This window comes from Camelus dromedarius, chromosome 3, assembly GCF_036321535.1.
Source record: "Camelus dromedarius isolate mCamDro1 chromosome 3, mCamDro1.pat, whole genome shotgun sequence".
Taxonomy (NCBI): domain Eukaryota; kingdom Metazoa; phylum Chordata; class Mammalia; order Artiodactyla; family Camelidae; genus Camelus; species Camelus dromedarius.
In genome coordinates, this window is record NC_087438.1 from 106,606,013 (window position 1) to 106,626,659 (window position 20,647).

General features: G+C 51.3%; 1 protein-coding gene across 8 annotated transcripts in view; it reads right to left on the reverse strand.

Moving 5' to 3' along the window:
- Positions 1-19,316, reverse strand: part of TNIP1 (TNFAIP3 interacting protein 1) — a 47,470-nt gene extending 28,154 nt beyond the window's left edge. For 6 of the 8 annotated variants that reach the window (XM_064484451.1, XM_064484457.1, XM_064484456.1 and 3 more), the window contains exons 1-2: positions 13,510-13,650; positions 395-566 (exon numbers count right to left, since the gene is read on the reverse strand). In XM_064484451.1, the coding sequence (XP_064340521.1) occupies positions 395-530 (136 nt within the window). In that variant the 5' untranslated portion in view covers positions 531-566; positions 13,510-13,650. Of the gene's footprint in view, positions 1-394; positions 567-13,509; positions 13,670-19,273 lie in introns of those variants that run through there. The other 2 variants (XM_064484452.1, XM_064484459.1) reach the window with 2 other exon arrangements.
- Positions 19,317-20,647: the final 1,331 nt, after the last annotated feature.

Here is a 20,647-nt window from a genome sequence, read left to right on the forward strand (position 1 = left end):
GGGCCTCCTCCCACCTTGCTTCAAGCCAAGCTCGGCTCCCTGCTCCAACACTTGGGGACCGTTCTTGGGTTGCCCTGGTGATGCCAGCTCTCCCCATTTCTGGCGCTTCTGGAAGACAGACCATTCTACTTCCATGCCCACAAATTGGGCCTTTCAGCTCCCTCTCCCCCACCCCATGCCTCCTTCTCAGTCCCCCAAGGCTTTCTGAGTCTGTCATCATGGTTCTGGGGTGCTAGGGACTTGGGGCTGGGAGTGCAGCCACCATGTACAGAAGTGCATGAAGATACAGCTGTGGACCAGGAGGGAGAGGGATGTCTCGGGCAGAGGCACATGCCAGCTGGCACAGCAGGCTGCAGGGAAGAGGCTTGCAGGGAGAGCACAGAGTCTGCTTTACCTAACATCTTTATCCCTTGCATTTTTTCCTTCAGTCGGGAATTCTCCTCCACTAGGCGCTCAAAAGCTGCGGATGCCTCTCCCAGAGGCACGCCGCCCCCAGGGTCGTAGATCCGGTATGGTCCTCTCCCTTCCATGAGGGTGGCTCAGCCCCTGCCGTGGTGCCCGCCTGGCTGTAAGGACAACAGCAGTATGTCAGGGGGCTGGCCAAGCCACTGAGGCATCCTAGTCAGTCAAGGCCCCATAACCCAAAAGAGAACACAGCACTTCGGGCTGGTCTGGCCGTGGTACAGGAGAGCAAGACAGTCACCTCCTTTGATCTGGACACTTTGCCTTTATTAACGCAACCTACGAATGACATCAGTTTCTTTCAGCAGCTCACTGCATTGCTGGTTCATTTGGAACAGCAGCCAGTTGCGAGGTGCCATGGGGAGTACTTGAGAGCACTGGCCTTGGAGTCAAAAAACTTGAGCTCGTGGCCTGTTGACCGGGTCCAGAAGGAGAGGGACCCTGCATCACTGCACCCCCAGTGCCAAGCACGGTATCAGCTATGACGTGAATACCCAACAAACACTGAATGAATACATGATCTAGCTATTAACTCACTGCGGGATCATGGGCAGTCCCCTCCCCTCTCTGAGGAGGGGAAATGAAAGTCTTACACTAAATCAGTGATCTTTAAAGTGAAATACTTGTGCCCAGAGGGATAAGCAAGTCAATCCAATCCAAAGCTCCATTTATATGTATGTTATCTTTTAAAAAAGAAAGACCAAGAAGAAAACCCCCTGACTAATATTTAATATACGAATTGACACTGTCAACCTCCTCCTTCAGTCTCGTGTCATGTATGGTCTGTCCCTTCCAGTTCTAATGAACAGATGGATTTTCCATCAAACCACCATCTACTTATGCAGCAAGTGCTCTGCATTACTCTGTTCAATTTCCCCTACTTTATTTCACTTGAAACCGCACTGCAAAGTGGTTTCAGAATCCCAGTTCTGTGACTTAGTAGAGAAACTTCCTTCTTGCATTCATTCAACAATTATTTACTGAGTATCTACTCTGTGCTGGGTACTAGTCTAGGTGCTAGGAAATTATCAGCAAACAAAATAGACAAAAATCCCTCATGGAGCTTACATTCTAGTGGTGGAGGCAGATAAAGTAGATAGAGAGAGATGAACACAGTATTAGAGATGATGAAAACATCTATGGACAAAAATTAAGCAGGGAAATGTGAGGCAGGGACTTCAATTTTCAATGGAGCTGTCAGGAAAGGCCTCACAGAGGAGTTATTTTTAACAGAGACCTGAAGGAGGTGAGGGAACTAGCCACGCGGACATCTAGGGGAATAGATATTTCAGGCAGAGAGAACAGTAAGTGCAAAGGCCCTGAGGCTGAAGAAATGATTCAGCCCCCAGCCCTACCAAGAGCTCATCAACCAGCAAAGATCTCCAAAAGCCCCCACTGGGGACCTCGGAAGGACTTGGAACCCTGAAACCTCCCTCCCAGGATCACCATTTCAGTTACAAGTTCTCAAAGGCCCTTTGATCACCCATACAGTGCTTGCTGAAAGCAAGTGTTAAAAAGAACTAATAATAACAACCACCATTCATTAACCTACTCACCAGGCACTGCATTAAACGCTTCAGCTGCATTATCTCAGTGAAGCTGCACAACAACCCTAAGATACGTGCTAAATTATCTTCATTTTATAAGAGAGGCTAAGAGAGGTTAAGTAACTCAGCCGGGATTACACAGCCAGCAAGTAAGGGCCGAAATGCAAATCCAGTTCCACCTGACTAAGAAGGCTGAGCTAAATCCCTGCTATCCTCACACAGCTCCCCAACAAGACTCAGGCCAGAGAGGCAGAATGCAAGTTCAAGCCTGTTTGCAAGGTAACATGACGCTAGGTATTGGGTACCCGCTGGGCTGATTCCCCTGCCTTGTAGCATATGAGATAACAAAGATTTCGTCTAGAGGGTCTACATTACCCTGGGATGCCATGGGCCAGAAACAAAAACAAAGTTCTAGTGAGTGGGACCTCTCCCTCAAAGACTGACAAACAAGATAAACACATGCTTCGAGAGGCACCCACGCCCTGCTGAGCCCCACGGAGGCAAAGGACAGTCGCCCACACTCTCAACACAAAAGTCACCAGTCAGCTTTGGTTGTTTTTAACTTGAAAGGTCAACTTTACACTACAGAGCAACAAAGCACTGATGTATTCACGGAATTGAAATAAAAGATAGTGTGGGTAGGGCACTGGGCACAACGACTCGCATATAGCAAGGAGCTCGAAATGTTAGCAGACGTGGGCGGGGGGTCCTTCCTCTGTGCTCCCCATCTCCTCCTGTGCCTCTCCAGCAAGCACTCACCGCCCAGTAAGGCGTGGATATGACTGGTACGAGCATTGGCGCATCTGACTGAGAATTTCTGGAGGCGGGAGCGTGTTTTCCTCATCTCTGCTGCCAACACAGGCCTGGCACCTGGCGGGTGAGCCATGACTGAGAGCTGAATGGAGTTTACAAACCGGGAGATGGAGAGCTGGAAGGGGCTATAGCCACTCCCGGGCAAAGTGACAGGAGGTGTCCAAGTTCCTGCTCACCAGTCCACACTCACCCTACACAGAACACACAGTTGACGCTATGTGATGATTTGAGTAGGTTTTTACTCCACATCTGGCTTGCCCAGTAGATTAGAAGCTCCGTGAGAGCAGGGGCTGAGTCCATCTGGTCTACCAGGGTATCTTCAGTGTGGTCCAGAATAAAGCCCCAATAAACCTCCAAACAGAGCAGAGAGGCTGAAAGAACCAGAGGGGCCTTTCATCTCTCTCTATCTACTTTTTTTTTGACCCTGACTCTGCCTCCTGAGAGGCCAAGTGCAAACATCCCTAATGCCTGACTGAGACCCACTGACCAGAGGCACCTGATAGCCATACGGTTGTAGAATCGGGGCTGGCACAGCCATGCTCCCTCAGAGATGCCCGGAGGTAAGCCCAAGCGACAGAGCAGAACACAGGATACAGGAAATGAAACCCCATCCCCATGTCCTCCATGCCACACATGCTCTTGCTCAGCACGGGGCAGCCAACGGGCAAGCAGCGGAGGGACAGGCAGGGCTCTTCTCCCGACTCCAGCCTCGGCAGGCAGAGCTTGAGGACACGGAGAGAGAATGGGCTGCAGGCAGAGGGAGACCAGACCCAACAGTCTACTATGAGAAAGTCTCTCTGGAGACGAGAGGAGCCACCCAAGGGAAGGCCTGGACTTCGGAGGAAAGAAACACAAAGAGAGGAACAGGGAGTTTCCAAGTCCTGCTGACCTCATGCCCAGATGGTCAGCATCAGTTCCTTTCCTGGAGAGGGTTCTCGTTCCCAGGATGACAAAGCTGGATAGGAATCTCCAAGGGCAATGAGGCCAACCCCATTACCAAGCGCTCCCAAGGCTCTCTGAATGAGGGGCTGCATCACTGACCTGCCTCCCGGGCTGATGGCACGTCTCCCCCAAGTCACAGACGTCACAGACGGCAAGTGGGTGTGGAGAGGGGAAGAAGGCGCTGAGCGCACCCCCGCACGGGGCAGTACCAGAGCTCAGTGCCTGGGCATCCTGGGGCATGAGCTCATCTGACTCTCTGTTACAGTCTGAGGACAGCAGTCAGGGCTCAGAGCATGGAAACCAAGGTTACACAAAATGTAGGATGGAGTTGGACCAGAAGGTCCCAGCTCTCTCTCCAGGCTGCCACTGTCCTCACCCCCATTTCTGCTCCTGTGCTGCGATCACACCACAAGCAGAGGTCCCATCCATGTTCCTGCCAAGTCTGGCCTGAATTCCATATCCACCTGGGCCTGGTTCCAGCAGCTGCAGATCAGGTGACCTACAAGCAATGGACACCAACCTGCCTTCCAAAAACAGAACAACCGCTGGGGAAGAGGCCACCAGCTCAGACCTTGTTCCAAAACAAGATCTTGGCTCCATGGGGATGGGGGTGGGGTCCCACAGCACACCCTGAGAGGCCTGGGGATGCCTGCTGGAACCAGAAAGGCCCAGCTTGGGGGCAGAAAAGGTATCAGACAGATGGCAGGCCAGGCAGCGACCATAGAGCGTTAAGTAAAGATGGAGGTGATGCTGTTGAAATTGAAGGAGGCGCCAGCAGAAAGAGGAGAAGAAGGTGGTGAGACAGGATGACAGACAAGCAGCTAAGGAGGTGGGGGGGTGTTGGGACCGTGGCCCAAGTTGCAGCCTCTCCCCAAGAAGAAGGTTGAAAAAGGCCAGATTCAGAATTATATTCTATTTCAACTTCTGTGCTGAAATGCTGCCCATCTGAGACTGTCCTGCAATTAGCCCATGTTCTGGTGCCAGGAGTGGGGGCTCTTGGGTCCCCTAGATGATATAAATTTGCATAGCCAGGAACATCTACAAAATACCTAGCATTTTCTGAGCATTGTTTCCCCATCGGATTGTCACAACAGCCTTGGGAGGAAGGCAGGGCTGATATCTGTTGGACAGATGAGGAAACTCAGGCCTACTTGGGAACTTAATCCGTTGGATCTAATGCTGCTGGGCACTGGCTGCACCCTGGGGTCAGCTAGACCCTGCAACTCTGGGGAGTGATGTTCTCCATGGCCCAGAGGGAAAAGCCCGAGCAGATCTCTGATCCTGGGAGTTGGGAGGTCATGATGGCCAGTGGTCACCTTTTCAGGCAGAGGCAGGGGCCGCCAGGGACGCCGGTGGGTGGGGAATGCAGTGTGGTGAAGGGACAGGGTCTCTGGGAAGAAGGCACAGGACAGAAAGTCAGAGGTTCAAGCATCTACTCTGATGCCCACTCTCATGGCCATGGGCAAGCTGTCCACTCCCTGCACCTCAGTTCTCTCATGGGCACAGGAAGGAGCCTGGACTAGAGAGAAACTGGGTGATGTTTTAAAGCTGGCCTAAGGATCGACAGAGACCCAAGACTTGGGAGCCAGCAGCAAAGCAAGGAAAGACAGAGGACCCAGCACACTGGAGATAATACAGCCTTGGAGTCAAGAAAAAAAGGATCCGGGGTGAAGCAGGTGAGGCAGACAGGGTGCCACACTGAAGCGGGCACCCAAGTGCATGCACATGACCCTGATGGGGGCCTGCCTCACCTGCTGCACCTGGGGCCTCACCAGCGCCTGCCTCGCCCTGGTCTCAGCTCTGCCCACCCCCGCGGGCTGTATGATACTGGACTAGCCCCTCTCCTTTTCTGAGCCTCCGTTGCCTCATCTGCAAAATAGGAATAATAATAGAATCCACTGGATGTCAGATTAAAGACATGAAATGAAACAATATATGTACAGTTGGGAGTCCTCACTTTCTACTTCTTGATTTTTGATCTATTTAACAAAGAAATGTACTCATTTTGTAATAAAATTTCCAAAACAATAATAATAGTAAACAACAATAATAATAGTACATCACTAAGTCCCCGAACGTAGTAGGTTCTTACTAAAAGGCTGACACAGCCCCGTAACTGTGCCCAGCTGACTGGCCGTGGCATCTACTCAATTTCTGGTATCTGCAAACAACCGTTAAGAAGGGACACTGGGACAACACCACAGCTGGTGAAGCTGTAGCTACGAGAAGCCCACGCTCATGAGAGATTAAGAATCATCTGAATCTCATTTTTCTCAGTTGTAAATGGGAATATCCAGCAATTCCCCTGAGAGATGACTGGAAGTGAGGCATCAAAAGCACCTCGCAAACTAAAGAAAAAAAATCTGTCCGCATCTGCACTTTGTGATGACCTCCAGTCCACCCCGCCCATTTCACCATCAGGGAAACTGTGGCTCCTGGTCCACCCGCCAAAGGTGCCCTCTTGATGACTGTCAGCAAAGACACAGCACCTACTTTAGAGGGTGTGTACTCAGGGAGCCCGTCCTGGCATCCACACCAGTGAGGAGCCAAAGATTTAATCAGTCTTTCCAACCAATTCCGTAATAAAGAGGCTGCAGGCCTGGGGTGTAAGATGAGGAACTGGAATCGGGGGATCAAGTCAAGGTACACCAGGGCAAACATCTTCCACCACAGGGCCTCAGTTTTCTAAAAGGAGGGGTTGGCAACAATAGCAATAATACAACATAACGGGGTAGACTGGACAATCTTCAAGGCCCCTTCTAGTTCGAACATTCCAGAACTTGCAATTTATTTTTTATTTTTTATACCAAAGCACATGTTTGGCTTCTTTTGTTTAAGAGGGGGTGGTAATTGGGTTATTCATTTATTTCTATTTGGAGGAGGTGATGGGGATTGAACCTGGGATCTCCTGCATGTCAAGCATGAGATCTACCACTTGAGCTATATATACCCTTCCCCCAGAATTTGCAATTTATTATCAACAGTTTCTAAAACCCTCTGACCTTGAAAAGGCTACTCTCCCCAGCTCCAATCCCTCCTAACGCCCAAGCGGTCCTCCCATAAGCTCTATCACCTCCCCAAGAGTAAGCAGAAACCCCTAGATGATGTCTGCAGTCTTTCCCCAGGTACCCCCCTCCTCCCTGGCCTGCACCTAGGCTTCAGCTCAGCATGAGGACTGTGTCCCTCAAAGACAGCATGCATCTCCTGTGTCCTTCTTCCTCCCCTCCCCTCCACTGATTCACCCCCAGAGGGAGCCCCATTCCTTCCACTTAGCCTCCAAGACCCAGGCTCCACACCATCAGACTAGGGATAGTCGGGAGGACCAGGACCATCAGCTGGCTGGAAACGCTGCAAAAGAAGACCAAGGATCAACTAACTAGAGCTGGGAGAGGGCCTAACAGTTGCATGCTACCGTATACCAGGCTGTATCATTACACAATTACCTCATTTTCTTCTCACCACACAGAGATAAAAATTATTATCCCTGTTTTCCAGCAAGAAAACCAATTCTCTCAGCTGTGTAGCACACTCTTTATTTTTCAGATGAGGAAGCTGACTCAGAGAGGTTAAGTCACTGGTCTAAGGACACACAGCTGGTTAGTGGCAGAACAAAGAATCCAGCCTCGATCTGTGAGACTCCAACACTGCTGCCCTTTCCAGTGGCCTCCACTGCCTGAGAGGGACTCAGCTGAGGCTCAGGGGGAGGAAACTCGTCCTACTGTCCCACTACTTGGAACAAGCCCCCAGGTTCCCAGCCCCTGCCTCTATGTGTCTCTACCTTTGCATGCTGTCAGGTACCAGTCTGCCCCTGACTGTCTGAAGTCACCAGGGCTTAGAATCTCGGGAAATTCAGTCCTGTGCTTATCCAGTCCCTGGAGAGTCAACGGATTCCAGCTGACCACCTTTGGTGACCCAGACCAACTTCCTCCTCAAGGAGCCTCACTAGGCAGCCAGCATTGACTGTCGCTCAGCTACTCCCAGTTCTGCTCCCACTGGCCCTTACTCCATCATCTGGGGTCCCTTAGTTTATGAAACTAGTCCCCTCCTGATGAACATTCAGGACATTTTTTTTGCTGTTACAAAGCATGTGGCAGTGCACATCTTTGTCTAGCCCCTGTGTGTAGTGATACAAAGATTCTAGCTTCTTAAATAGGGGATTACCGAATCAGTTACCTCTGGCCTTGGAGATAATTGAAACCTCCTCAGGCATGCTCTTCTACAAGAGAACTTTGTTCTCGGCCAGCCAGGCATAAAAGCCTGATTGCTGACATCATCGAGAAAGGACATTCTTTACTATGGGAAACCTAACCATAAGAAAAGCAAATGTACACAAGGCTATATCAATAGAAACATGATTCCTAAAAGGGTGGAGGTGAAAGGTCCTCTGCTGGGTGAGACAGACCACACCTGGGGTGTGGTGTCCAATTTCAAGACCAGCTACAGATAGGGTAGGGGTGGAGGGTTGGGGGGGGTGAGTCGGGAGGGGTCTGGAAGTCAATCCCTATAAGGAACAATGCAGGCAACACGGGCTGAGCCGCTCCAAGAGAACACTGCAGGTTCCAAATCTCCTCTGAGCTGAAGTGGAGAAGAGGGGCATCTTGTTCCTTATTCTAGGGAATAAAAGCCAAAGATGTCTTGTTTCAACAGCAAAGGCTAGAAACACCCTAATGAAGAGGAAAATGAATAAATCCACCAGGGCCATTTCACATCAGGGAACACTATACAGCTGTGAAAAACAAATGAGCCAGAGCTAGAGATATAAACGAGGATGAATCTCACAAATATTAAGCAAAACAAGCAAGTTGTAGAACAGAGTATGACAGCATTTAAATAACGTTTTAAAACATATGAAACAATACTGCATATTACTTAGGGATGCATACATTTACAATACAACTAATGAGAGATACAAGAGAATAAACTCAGAACGCTTGTTCCCTCTGGAGGGGTGGGGATGATCAGGGAGAAGTTGCAGGTGTATAGAAAATACGTTATTTCTTAAGTCGGGTGGGTGGGTGCCCAACTGTCTGCACATTCCCCTCTATGTCTGAAAGAGTCCCTCAGACTTTCTAAAAGTCAACGCTGCTGTCCTCAGACCCCCGTTCCTCTTTGCAGAGGTCGGCATGGGGGGAGCACCTGCAGAGGCAAAAGTGGAGGGGCGGGGGGACCAGGGTTCCTCAGACCACTGACGAGGCTGGCCGTGACGAAGGCGCAGACCGTGGTCTCCGGCCAGCCGAGGGCGGTGTGAGCAGGCTCCAGTGTGGGTGGAGACCAAACCAAGGGCCCCTGACTCATGGGCCACCCCCCCACGCCCGCCCTAAAAATACCAGCTCTGGCCTCTGAGCATGAGTCTCTGGTGGCATGACTCCCACAGCTCCCCCCGCCCTCCCCCCCCCCCACACACACATCTGCCTGGGCCGCCCGGTCTGTCCACGCAGCAGGTGCTCACGACACAGCGAACAGCCTCTGGGTGAGGTCCTTGGGGAGAGAAGAGTTCAGCCCCGCCTGGGGACGGCCCTCAGACAGACAGACAGCTGCTCCTCGGCCCAGTCATCCGTTCCTATGTTCCTATCGGAAGGGTGACTGTCCCAGGCCAGTCATGGGGGAAATACACCCAGAACTTCCTGCAAGTGGCCAGGCTGCGGTGCCTGCCAAGGTTTGTCTCTGCAGGTCGGCGGCTCTGCTCCCCACAGGAGACGGGGTGCTTCTCCCTGCTTCCCTGTGCCTTCCTTCTGGCAACTCTCCGGGGGTCCCAGATACCCTCTCTCCAAAGAGGAACAGGAAAAGGAGGGACAGGCCGGTGCTGGGGCGGGGGTGCAGCAGCGAGAAGCTGGGAGGGTGGGCACAGAAAGGCCTGGCCCAGCGGGAAGAACTCAGAAACTGCTGGAGCCGGAGAGAGGGCGGCCCAATCACTGGGCTGGAAGAGGACACCCAATCAGGGCTGGAAGAGGACACCCTAAGACACCAGCCAGTGCAACCCCTTCGTTTAGCAGCTGGGACACCAAAGCCAGCAGAGAAGAGGGCCTGCCCAAGGCTGCAAGGACTGTAGTGACACAGAGGGGAGGCAAATTCAGTCCTCTGGTGGCCAGCTGTGAGCTCTTCTTCCACACCTCCTACTGCCCTCCCCACCCCTCCCTCCAAGTGGGCTGGTGAGCAGTGAGGGGAAAAAAGAGGGGGTGAGGAAGGAGGTGGGCCCACAAGAGCAAGCCACCTGTAAGAACACTGGAACGGGCTGCCTACAAGGGCGCGCACTCCCTGATCCTGGGGCGGGGGTCAAGCAGGGGCTAGATGATCACCTGCTGGGGTGCTGGGTGCTGTTGACGAAATCTGGGCCAGATTCCTCTGCGGCCCACCCACATGCATACTTTTCATTATTCCAATTAGGGACAAGACGAAATTTAAGACAAAGTAAAGGATGACCCGTCCAGAGAAGGCACAGCCTGGTCCAGAGGTGGCAGAGGGTTAAAGGCAAGCTGTTCCAAAGCATGGAACATCAGACCATCCCCATCATCTACTGAAATTCCTTCAATACCCTCATGATTAGCATCATTAACCTTAATGATATTCAGCAGCTTTTACTCATTGCTTACCCCTGTGCTGAGTGCTTGACACACACCGTCTCATTAATTCGTACCACTCTGTTAGTAGCACCTACGTCACAGAATCTTACAGATGAGGGAGCAGACACAGCACCCACCCAGGTGTGCCGAACTTTAAAGCATACGTGCTACACCAGGGGTTCTCAAAGAGCAGCTGGCAGCGTCACCACCACCAGCTGGATCAGATGCTCTGGGGGTGCAACCCTGCAATCTGTTTAACAAGCCACCCAGGGGATTCTGATGCACTCTCGGGTTTGCAAACCAACTGTTCTAATCACTCCCAAGTCTTGCCGACTGACCAGGAACAGCTGACACTTCTCTGCCTGGTAGTCAAGAGCTTAGGGTTTTTTCCTAGTGCAGCTGGTCAGCTCCCCCAACCCAGCAGAGCCTTACCCCAAATCCTCTACCTGGCCTACTAAGTTCCAAAAGGGGCTTAGGCCCCAGTCTGCACCTCATCATCTTGGAGGGCCCAGCCTTGAAATCAGCTCCCTCTGGAAGCCCCCTGACCACCTGGCACCCTCAAATTGCTCCACACCCAGGGAGACTCACTGCCGAGCACCTGCTGGCACACAATGCCCTCCAGCTAGTGCCCGTGGCACATTTCTGCCCATTCTATTACAAGTTCCTGGACAGAGCCAGTACCTTATTCCCCTGAGAAACAGACACAAGCGTGACCAAAAATGTTTGCTGACTACTGGAAATGCAAGGGAGCAATTCCCCCTGACTCTGCCACTACCTCTCTGGGACAAGTGCCTTCCCATCTTTAGGCCTCAGTTTTCTCATCTGTGAAATGCACCATCATCCTGGTTTCTTCTATTCTATTCATTCATTGAACAAACCCAGCAGACCCTGACCCCAGATACTCTTATCTAGTATCAGGGATGCACCTGTGAAGACTAAAGGGGTCCTTGCTCTCACCTTCCTATTCTAGGAAAAGAGAAAGCTAACAAACAGGTAAACACTAAAAATTATCATATGCCAGACACTAAGCTCCATACATATACACTTTCTCATTTGCAAATAAGCAAGATTATTGCAAAGCGTGATGAATGTATGAAAAAAATATAATAGTAATATGATAGAAAGTGAAAAAAGGGGCTACTTTGCATAGAAAGGTCAGGGAAGGCCCCTCTGAGGAGGTGACATTTGAGCTGCGACTTGGCAGATAAGGAAGAACCAGCCATGGAAAGAGCTGGGGAAAGACGTTCTGGGCAGAAGGAACAGTACAAAGGCCTCAGGCAAGAATAAGCTTGGCATGTTGGAGGGGGAAGAGAAGCAGACTGCAGTGGTTAAATCGCAGTGAGTGCAGAAGTAAAAGTAGTACCCCGTAGTACCCAGAGAGGGAGGCAGACAGCCAACCTTCTGCAACACTGAGGTGCTCAAATCAGGTCGGCAGACCCAACTCAGGACATCTGGGCCCCAAGTTATAGGCAGCACTGGGGGTAAGGGTATGAGTCAGACCCCACAGCTTCCTGGGGCCCCAAAGGACCTGGTGTGGGCATAGGGGCAGGTAGCAACCCTCAGCATGAGCCTTACCTATGGGTACCCATGGGTGGGGGAAAACAGGGTCATGTAAGGATGCAGAACACAGGACACTCATGGCTGCAGCCTCTAGAGGGACACAGGATCAAGTGCTTCTGTGAAGCGCCAAGCCTTGATCACATTATTTTCCCAGGACACAGCCAGGATGGTGGAAAGGAAACAAGGCCCAGGGTTCAAGGCTTACTAGACTTGGACAAGTCTTAACCTTTTGGGGGCTCAGGTTTCTCATCTGAAAATTGAGGCTACTAACAACTCCTAGAGTTGGTGAAAAGATGAGATACTAAAATGTAAAGCACTGTGCCTGGCACACGGTAAGTGCTGATAAATGTAAGCTACCATATTTAAAATGTTATTATTGCCATTATTGGCTTTTCACTGACTCAGTTCTCTCTGCTGTAAAATAGGGATATTAATACATCACAGGATTGCTATGAGTTTGTGCCAATAAATATTCCAGCCTCTAAATCCAATATCCATTGTCACGAATGAAAAAAAAAATTGAGAGTCCCCTTTCCTGACCTCGCATCAGATGCCAAATTCCCCTCTACCATACACCATTGTTTGGAAAATGAGTAAGAGCTGATTAAATTCCATTTTGACAATACTGTGAAATAAAAATGATGCATTAGGAATCTACAGATTTCCCTGCACTGTCATTCTGCAAGGGGGCGTGGACGGACGTTGCTGGTTCTTCTGCATCATCCACAAAAGTCCCCCTGCCCTCAACCAAAACACAATTTCTCACCCAGTCACACAAAATTCCCACCCACTCCCAGACACAATGAATGCATAATACAATCACTTTCACATACACACAACCTCACACACTCTTGTAGACAAATGTTATACGGTGGAAAACTCACCCACATATAGAATAACTCCACAAAACAAACTCACTACAGCTACCGTGCACATGCACACAAATGTTGTCTCTAACAGCGGACAAAATATGTTCAACAGCACAGCAGGGAGTCTGGAGTCAAACGTGAGTTCACATCCTGAATTTGCAACTCCCTAGCTGTGTGACCCCAATCTCCAAGTATCTCGGTTTCCTAAACTGTAAAATGCGGATAGTAAAAGGCGGATAATAATGATCATATTCATTTTGAGTATGGATATGTGACCATTAAATGAGTTTAATATATGTAAGGGGTTTAGATCAGCACTTAGAAAGCGCCCAATAAGAGCTATTTTCCTCTTCATTACATATGCACGCACTCTGCTTCCAAAACCGGTCTCCCACACTGTAAACAGACCAACGCCCGCGCACACACCCCCACCTGGCTGGTCTGCACGCTGTGCACAACACATGCACGCCGTTCCCAGGCGGGCTCCCCCACGCAGTGCGCACGCGCGCCCACCACCCTCCGCGCGGGTCAGGGATTCCCCGCTCAGCCGGACCCCGCCGCCCCTGGGGGCGCCCCGTGCCCGGGGAACTCGCGTACCAGAACCCAGGAGCCAAGAAGCCTGGGCCACCTGGCCGGGCCTGATTCTCCCCTCCCCACCCCGCCCCCCGCCACAGCCAGTCACTGCCGAGGCTCGAACGGCCCAGTACCGGACTCCCTTCTTCCCGTTCCATCCCTGCTCCGGCCTGGCTGGCTTACCCGAGGGTGGGGGCCCTGGGGGATAATGCCCCGCTCTCCGCGTCCAGCCCCTGGTCCAGGGACGGGGGTAGAGGCCCAGGCAAGGCTCTGGCCCGGCAGCACTCCGCGGGTTCCCAGGCCAGGGCAGGGGGAAGAGGCCTGGGACTAGGAAGTGCCGGGGGCTGGACAGCCCCACCCCTGGGAAAGTCCCAGGTGATTGATAGGCAGCTCGCCCAATCACGCCGCGCCGTCTAGTCGGGCTCGCGGCCGCTGGGGTGGGACGCGAGGAGGTAAACAGCAGCTGCCGGAGGTCCGGGGCCTGGAGAGCAGAGGGGTGTGAGGAATGGCCGCCGGGGTCCCGTCCAGCAGGCCGGCCCCTCGGTAGGCTTTGCCTCGGGCGGCGACCTCCCCGGGTCCGGGCAGCCCCTCGCGGCACTCGTTACTCCGGAAACTCCAGGCGCCGGAATGAGGCTGGGGCCACCCTAAAAGCCGGAGTTTCAGAGCAGAGTTGAGCCGCGGAGACCACCCACCCCTTCTCTGGGCCAGGGGCACGCAGGCTAGAGCGCGGGGAGAGGACTTGGCAAAATGCACGTAAGCATTTGGAGCTGAGCCAGAGCTAGAGCGCAGGGCCCTAGGGTTCCTTCCACGGCGCTCCTGGACTTAGCAGAGCTCATGGAAATTCTGAATTGAAAGGACCTTTAAAGAATCTTACTGTCACTGCTAACATTTTTTTTGCGTACTTACTGCTCCAGACTTGGTAGACACTTTGCATGCGCTATTTAATCCACACAGCCACCGTAATGAGATGGTTTTATCATTTTTTTACTATAAATAAATTAATATGCAAGGCACAAGGAAGCTAGATGACCTTAGTGAATGGCTGAGCTAAGATTCAAACCTAAGTAGGCAAATCTAGAGCCCACCTCCTACCCTGCCTACTTATATGTGGCCCAGACCATGGAAACACACTGTGGGATTTTCGAGACCAGTAAGGAGCAGGAGCTTGATTTAAGGTTGGGAACACTGGTTTTTTGGTTTTTTGGTTTTTTTTTTTTAACCTCACCGTTTTATTTAAAAGAGGTTGAGTTTTTATTTCAAAAAATGGAAAGGCCTAACCTTGGACTAAAGGACAGCTCTTTAAATTGGGTAAATACAGTTTTATGAAAACCTTACTCCAAAAGAGGTGTTTCACTAGAACTGTTGAAAATTTAGTCATTGACAGGGCCTCATTCTCAGAAAGGATTTGGGGACCTATTCGACATAGGCCCTCATTTCACAGGAGAAATCTGTCAATCTACTGTGACTATATGAAAACACACACACGTCCCTACCCACGTGTATGCCTAATCCAAGGACTCTCAGGCTTTGTGACATCATGGGATGCCTTCAGTTACTTCAAAGGAGTTATCAAATTCTCAAAACAGTATCAATTCTAGTTCATTTTAATTATGAAAATAATTACACACATACCCTGATTTTGAAGAGAGGGAGGGAGAAAGGGATTTGAACACCAAAGCAACACTGAGCGTTACCAGTGTGGAAGGCATGGGGAGATAAGAATCTCGGGCTGGTTCTCACCGCAGCTCTCAGGTATCACCTCACCCATCAGGCCCCACAGTCCAGTTTCCTTCCTGCTCTTGTCCGAAACTCCTAGTTTGCTTCTTCCTAGAATGCTCTCTTTCTAATCCCAACCCAACTCTTCTCATGCCTGAAATTTACTTTAAAAAATGAAGTCTCCAACTATTTGCATTTTTTTCCCCAAACTGTTTTAGCTGTGTTTGTAAAGGTCTGATCTTAGAGACTTAGGCAAATAGCTTCATTCCCCAAAGTGCCAGATGACTCCTAGAGGTGGCTTGTTGAACAATGGTCTAGCATGGCATAAAAAGCTCACACAGCCGTCTTTTTGCCTGATTGCCTACTTGTGGATACTTCTTCTTAACAATTACAGTGTGTGAGAACACTCATCTCTTCAAAGTCATGACCACACCTACCTGTTTTATCGTTTTCAGTCTGAGTTCAGAGCATTACATCATGTTATAGAGGCCCTGGAGACCACTGATTACAACCCTCTATTTGACAGATTGGTAGACAGAGTCCTCAGTGTAGTAAAGGACTTCCTCAAGGCCAAGCATATTGAGTGATGCAGCCAGGGTTGGAACCCTGGACCTTGGCTCCCAGTCATATGTGCTCTTTCCACTGCACCATGTTGTCTTTACAATGTCCTGGTTTTTCTTTCTTTCTTATAGAAACTCAACACTCATGATGAACATAGGCTATGGATCTAACTAATGGGGTTCTCACCCTGAATCAACCGCTTACTTCCTGGGTGGCCTCTCTAAGCCTCTGTTCCTCTCTGAAAAAATGGAGATAATAATTACCTACCTCTTAGGTGATCATGAAGATAAATGAGATAATGCAAGTAAAGCTCAAAGTTTGGCACACAGTAGGCATTGGAGAAATGGTAGTGGTTTGTAGATGTGGATTGCATGCATTGAGTAGAATTTCACTGTTAAACCCAGGAATTCAGCCTCCCTAGGTTCCATCCCACCATCCACATCCTCTGTGGGACCCTAGACTCTGGGGGCCTGGCAGAGTGGGAAACAGCCCCCCTAGAGCCTGGCATCCCTGATACGCCCATAGCTGGAAGGAGATTTTCAAGCTGAGAAGCTGGGACTGACACTGGAAACTGGGTGACTCAGGCACCGGGAAACTTTTGCTCTTCCAGGGTGACGACAAGCACCCCACAAAGCCCTACCTGGGAGGAGAATCAAAAGGCCTGTGTTTTGTTTCATTTTGTTTTGTTTTGAGACACAAAACTTCCCAGTATCTTTTCTACCTTTCCTTCTCTCTCTACCAACTCCACCAAGGCTGCTCGGAAGTCAGACCTAAATCCACATTTGAGGGAAATAAAAAACATAACAACAAAACCCAAACTCCATGTGTAAATGATTGAGCTCTAAATCCAGTGCCTGAAGAGGAGTGGAGGCTGCATGTGACAAACATCAGAAGGTGACGTTTGTGGGGTATTTGCCGCGTGCTAGGTCTGCACTTTCACATAATGTATCTCCCAACCCACCTCTGAGGTCAGTACCATCCCCTTACCCACTTCACACATGAAACTGGGGCTCTGAGGTGTTAGGTGACTTATTCAAGGTCTTAAATAGCACCAGGTCACTGGAACGTGAAGATCCAGGCTCTTAAACTCTTAACCCGCTTAAGCTACATGCTATGGAATCTTGCCAGCTTGGCAAGGCATAGAACTCAAAATGCCAGTCCTTGAAGGGTCCTTAGAAGGGATCAAACCCAGCCTTTTTCTCATGGGGTTGAAGCCACTGACGGCAGGGACTTGCCAGAGGTCTTCCAGCGAGTTTGTGATAGTACTTAAGTCTCCTGCTCCCAGAGCAGTGCTACTGTCACACACCCTAGTGATGGGAAATGGAGCTTCTAAAGCAAACAAGCATATGCCCCACTTGTAGTGAATTAGTCAAGTCGGGTTCTTGGCTGGGGGTGAATGAAACTCAGGGCAAGCAGCTAATGAACTGAGGAAAGAGCAGTCCTGGGTCTGGGTCCCTTCCTCAGATGCAGTCTCACATCCCCATAGCCAGAGGCCATCTCAGGAATGTAAAGCCCTACGGTGGATTCTGGGTGTTTTTTTGGTGTTGGGTGTGTGTCTATATGAGAGATTTCAGTGATAAATGAGAAATGCATGTCAAGTACATGCCATTGACTGAAATTGTACTAGGTAATCGTATTTTGGGGTAAGAAGTAAATTAGTGAGCAGAGACTATGGTCCCTGCTTCCCACCCTCAGCCTGAGAAGGCATTTTTAATTCCATCTACCTCCCAATAACTGCATAAGGGGATGCATACCACAGTGGTAAGAGATGTATAACTTTTCAGACTTTTTCAGCACCTTAAGCTGAATTAAACCATTTCATATCCACAATTTGCCCTACTTCCAAGAGGCATGTCATACCAAGGGTTAGGATGTGGGCTCTTGAGTCAGACAGCCTGGGCTCAGATCACAGCCCTGCCACATACCCCTCACGATGCCCCTCCTGGCCTCCTCATTAGTAACATGAAGGTTAGAACTGTGCCCAGTGCACAGGGTAGAAAGAATGAGACACCCCAGAGCCTGGCATCAGTGAGAGGCAGCAATGGCAGTGATCATCCACCCAATGCAGTGGGCAGGGATCAGTAATCTCCTCTTTCCAGTGAGGACCTCAGGGCCCAGAGCTGTGGAGGAACTAGCCCTAGACTTCGCAAAGCGTCCTCGGAAACACCAGGCCTAGAAGGCATTCCTCCTGACTTTTTCTCCAGGGTCTTTCCTGTTTTCCTCTTTCTCCATCCTAGCTGCTTCCCCTGCATCCCTGGGCCTGCCTGTTACTCTGAGCTTTCTAGGGCCCCGCTGCATGGGAGGAAAGGGCAAAGTGACACTGGGGGAAATTCCCGGCCCTGGCCTGTAGCATACGTGGCCTGGCCAGGCCCCTCCCACAGCTCTAGGAGCCTCATGCCTCCCCTACTCCAGCTCCTCTCCCTCTGGCCTCCCTGTCTCCAGCTCAGAGTGTCAAGCTGATCTGGGTTTGGACCCAAAGTTGCCTCTTGTCATCCTCTTGGAAGTGGGGAGAGGTCAGTCAGGCCCAGCCCAGCTCCTGAAGGAGGCAGACCCGTGGGAACCAGAGCATTTCCTAATCCTGGGAAGCCCTTCAGGGCCCTGAGAGCAGCCCTCCTACCGCCTCACCCCAAGTTCTCTCCTGTGCTCCCTCTTCCAGGGCCCCTCCCGCTTCCCCCTCCATTCTTCTCCAGCCCAGGAGCCACTGTGACAGTGACTTGGCCTCCATTCCTTGCCCCTCCTAGCCAGGGACTTCCCTGGGCTGGGCCTCTGATGAGCTTTGGAAAATCTGGACTGTTTGTGATCAAAGAGGAGACCGCATCACCACTGTCTGCCAGCCTGTCACCCACTCCAAGTGCCTCAGGCTCTCTCTCTGTTAAAGGCTCAACCACAGAAAGGTCCAGCTGGCCCTGGGAGGAGAGCAGGTGGGAGGGCCCTCCAGAGGTCCTTTTGCCCCAGGGTTAGGGAGGGCCCCAGCCTTCCACTGTGTTCCCAAGGGAGGCAGGGGCAGACTCCCACCTGCTCTCTTCCTGTCTAGCTTTAGATCACTAAAGTGCCCAACACACGCCCACACACTCACCCTCAAAGAGTCACCGACACACATTCACGTAATGACCCAGACACTCAAAGACACCCACAGACACACTCACACACAAACACATAAACATGCTCACACATTTTTCGCTCACACGGTCATACACACAGGCACATCAGGAGATGTAAGGTGTGACACACGCTCACAGAGACACACATCCACACACACACACACACACACACACACATATCTGCGTTCAAACTCATGAACCTACTCCCTTGTCTTGGGAAAAGGATAAGACAAAAATTAGGTCTTTCTTTTCCTTCTCTTTGGAAAAACCGGCAGCCACCAGAGAGAAAAGGCCTGGCTGAGAAGGCAGCGCAAGGAGAGGAGGGCAGGAAGACAAAATCAGAAGTAGAGGGAGAGAAGCAAGAGGAGAATGAGGCCAGGCAAGGAGTGAGAGAGGCCGGAGCCCAAGCCTGGGGGCAGGGGGCTGGGCCCGGCAGCCCGATCCCAGCTGGCAGGGAGGCAGGAGGCCAGGTAGCTCGTGGCCCAGAGCCCGGAGGGCCTGGTGGCCCCGCAGTCCTGTGCAGTGAGCCCTTCCCTGTCCTGGCTCCCGCCCCCCGCCGGCTCACTCACCTGGGGAAGAGCAAGAGAAGACAGGGTCTGTGCCCCAGCTCGAGGCTCCTCCGCTGACTGTCTGCAGGAAGGAGGGAGGGAGGGCTGGGCTGACTTTTAGGCAGGAGGGGAATTCCCCGAGATGGAGGAGCAGGCAGCCCCGCAGACTCAGCTGAGGCCCCATCCCGCCCCCTGGCAGAGCACAGGGCCCTTCTTTGTCAGTTCCCCACCTGTCACTTCCCAGACTGGCTGTCACTTGCTGTGAATTCCAGGGAGGGGAGGGGGCTCCGGGGAAGAGCCGGAAGCCTGACGGTTCTGTGGCTGGGCTGGGAACTGACACAGGGGCAGAGGCCACCCAGCCAGCCCACCCTACCCCACCCCCAGGTTCTCCTGAGGACCTCCATCTCTTCCTTTGCCCAAGCTGGGGGATTCCAGCGCCCAGGGTCCTGAGGAAATCACCAGACACCCAGCCCACATCCTCCTGCCCCCAGTCCTATCCCATCTGTTTCCACTTAGTTTCTGTGGCTTGTCCACAGGGAAGAGGAAAGCCCACTCCTTCCCTCTGTGCTGGGTCTCTTGGATGTAGTTTGGGGCCTCAGAGTCCTATCCACCACGGAGCAGCCCAGCTCGGCACCAACCAGCTAGTGCTCCTGCACCTCACCTCGCCATCCTGAGCCTCAGTGGTCCCCAGCTGTAGAGTGGGGATCAGGAGTCCTGCTTTGCACACCTCCTGCAACAGTGATTAAGACAAAATGATAGTTTACAGACTTCCTTTGTAAACTGTTGACCACTTTACAAACATAAGGGCTCACTCAGTTCATCATCTGCTGAAAAGATGCCTAGGGAGGGGATGGAGGGGGACCATCTGAATGAGCTGGCCTTTCTCCATCATTCCTAGTTCTGGAGTTTCTTCATTCTTACACAATATTATAGACCACTGAAGACATAGGAATGGGCAAGTCAGATCCACTTCTTGCCCGCTCAGAGCTCACAGACTCTGATGCTGCCCTGTCCAGCACAGTAGCTATTAGCCACATGTGGCTATTTAAATACAAATCAGTTAAAATTAATAATTCAGTTCCCCAATAGCACCAGCCACAGTTCAAGTACTCAGTAGCCACATGTGGCTACCACATTAGATTGCACATGTATAGAACATTTCCATCATCACAGAAAGTTCTATTGGATAGCATTGCTCTGGGGGCTGTAGGCAAATTAACTAGGTAGTTACAGTAAAGTGTGGTAGAGATGTATTTTGGCAGGAGAAACACAGGGAGCTATAGGAGCCTGGACAAGGGAGCATCTGGCCAAGATTTGGGACTGGGAAGTCTTTCTATAGGAAGAGACACCTTAGCTGAGACCCAGAAGTAGCCAAGCAAGAGCATAAGGAAGGGT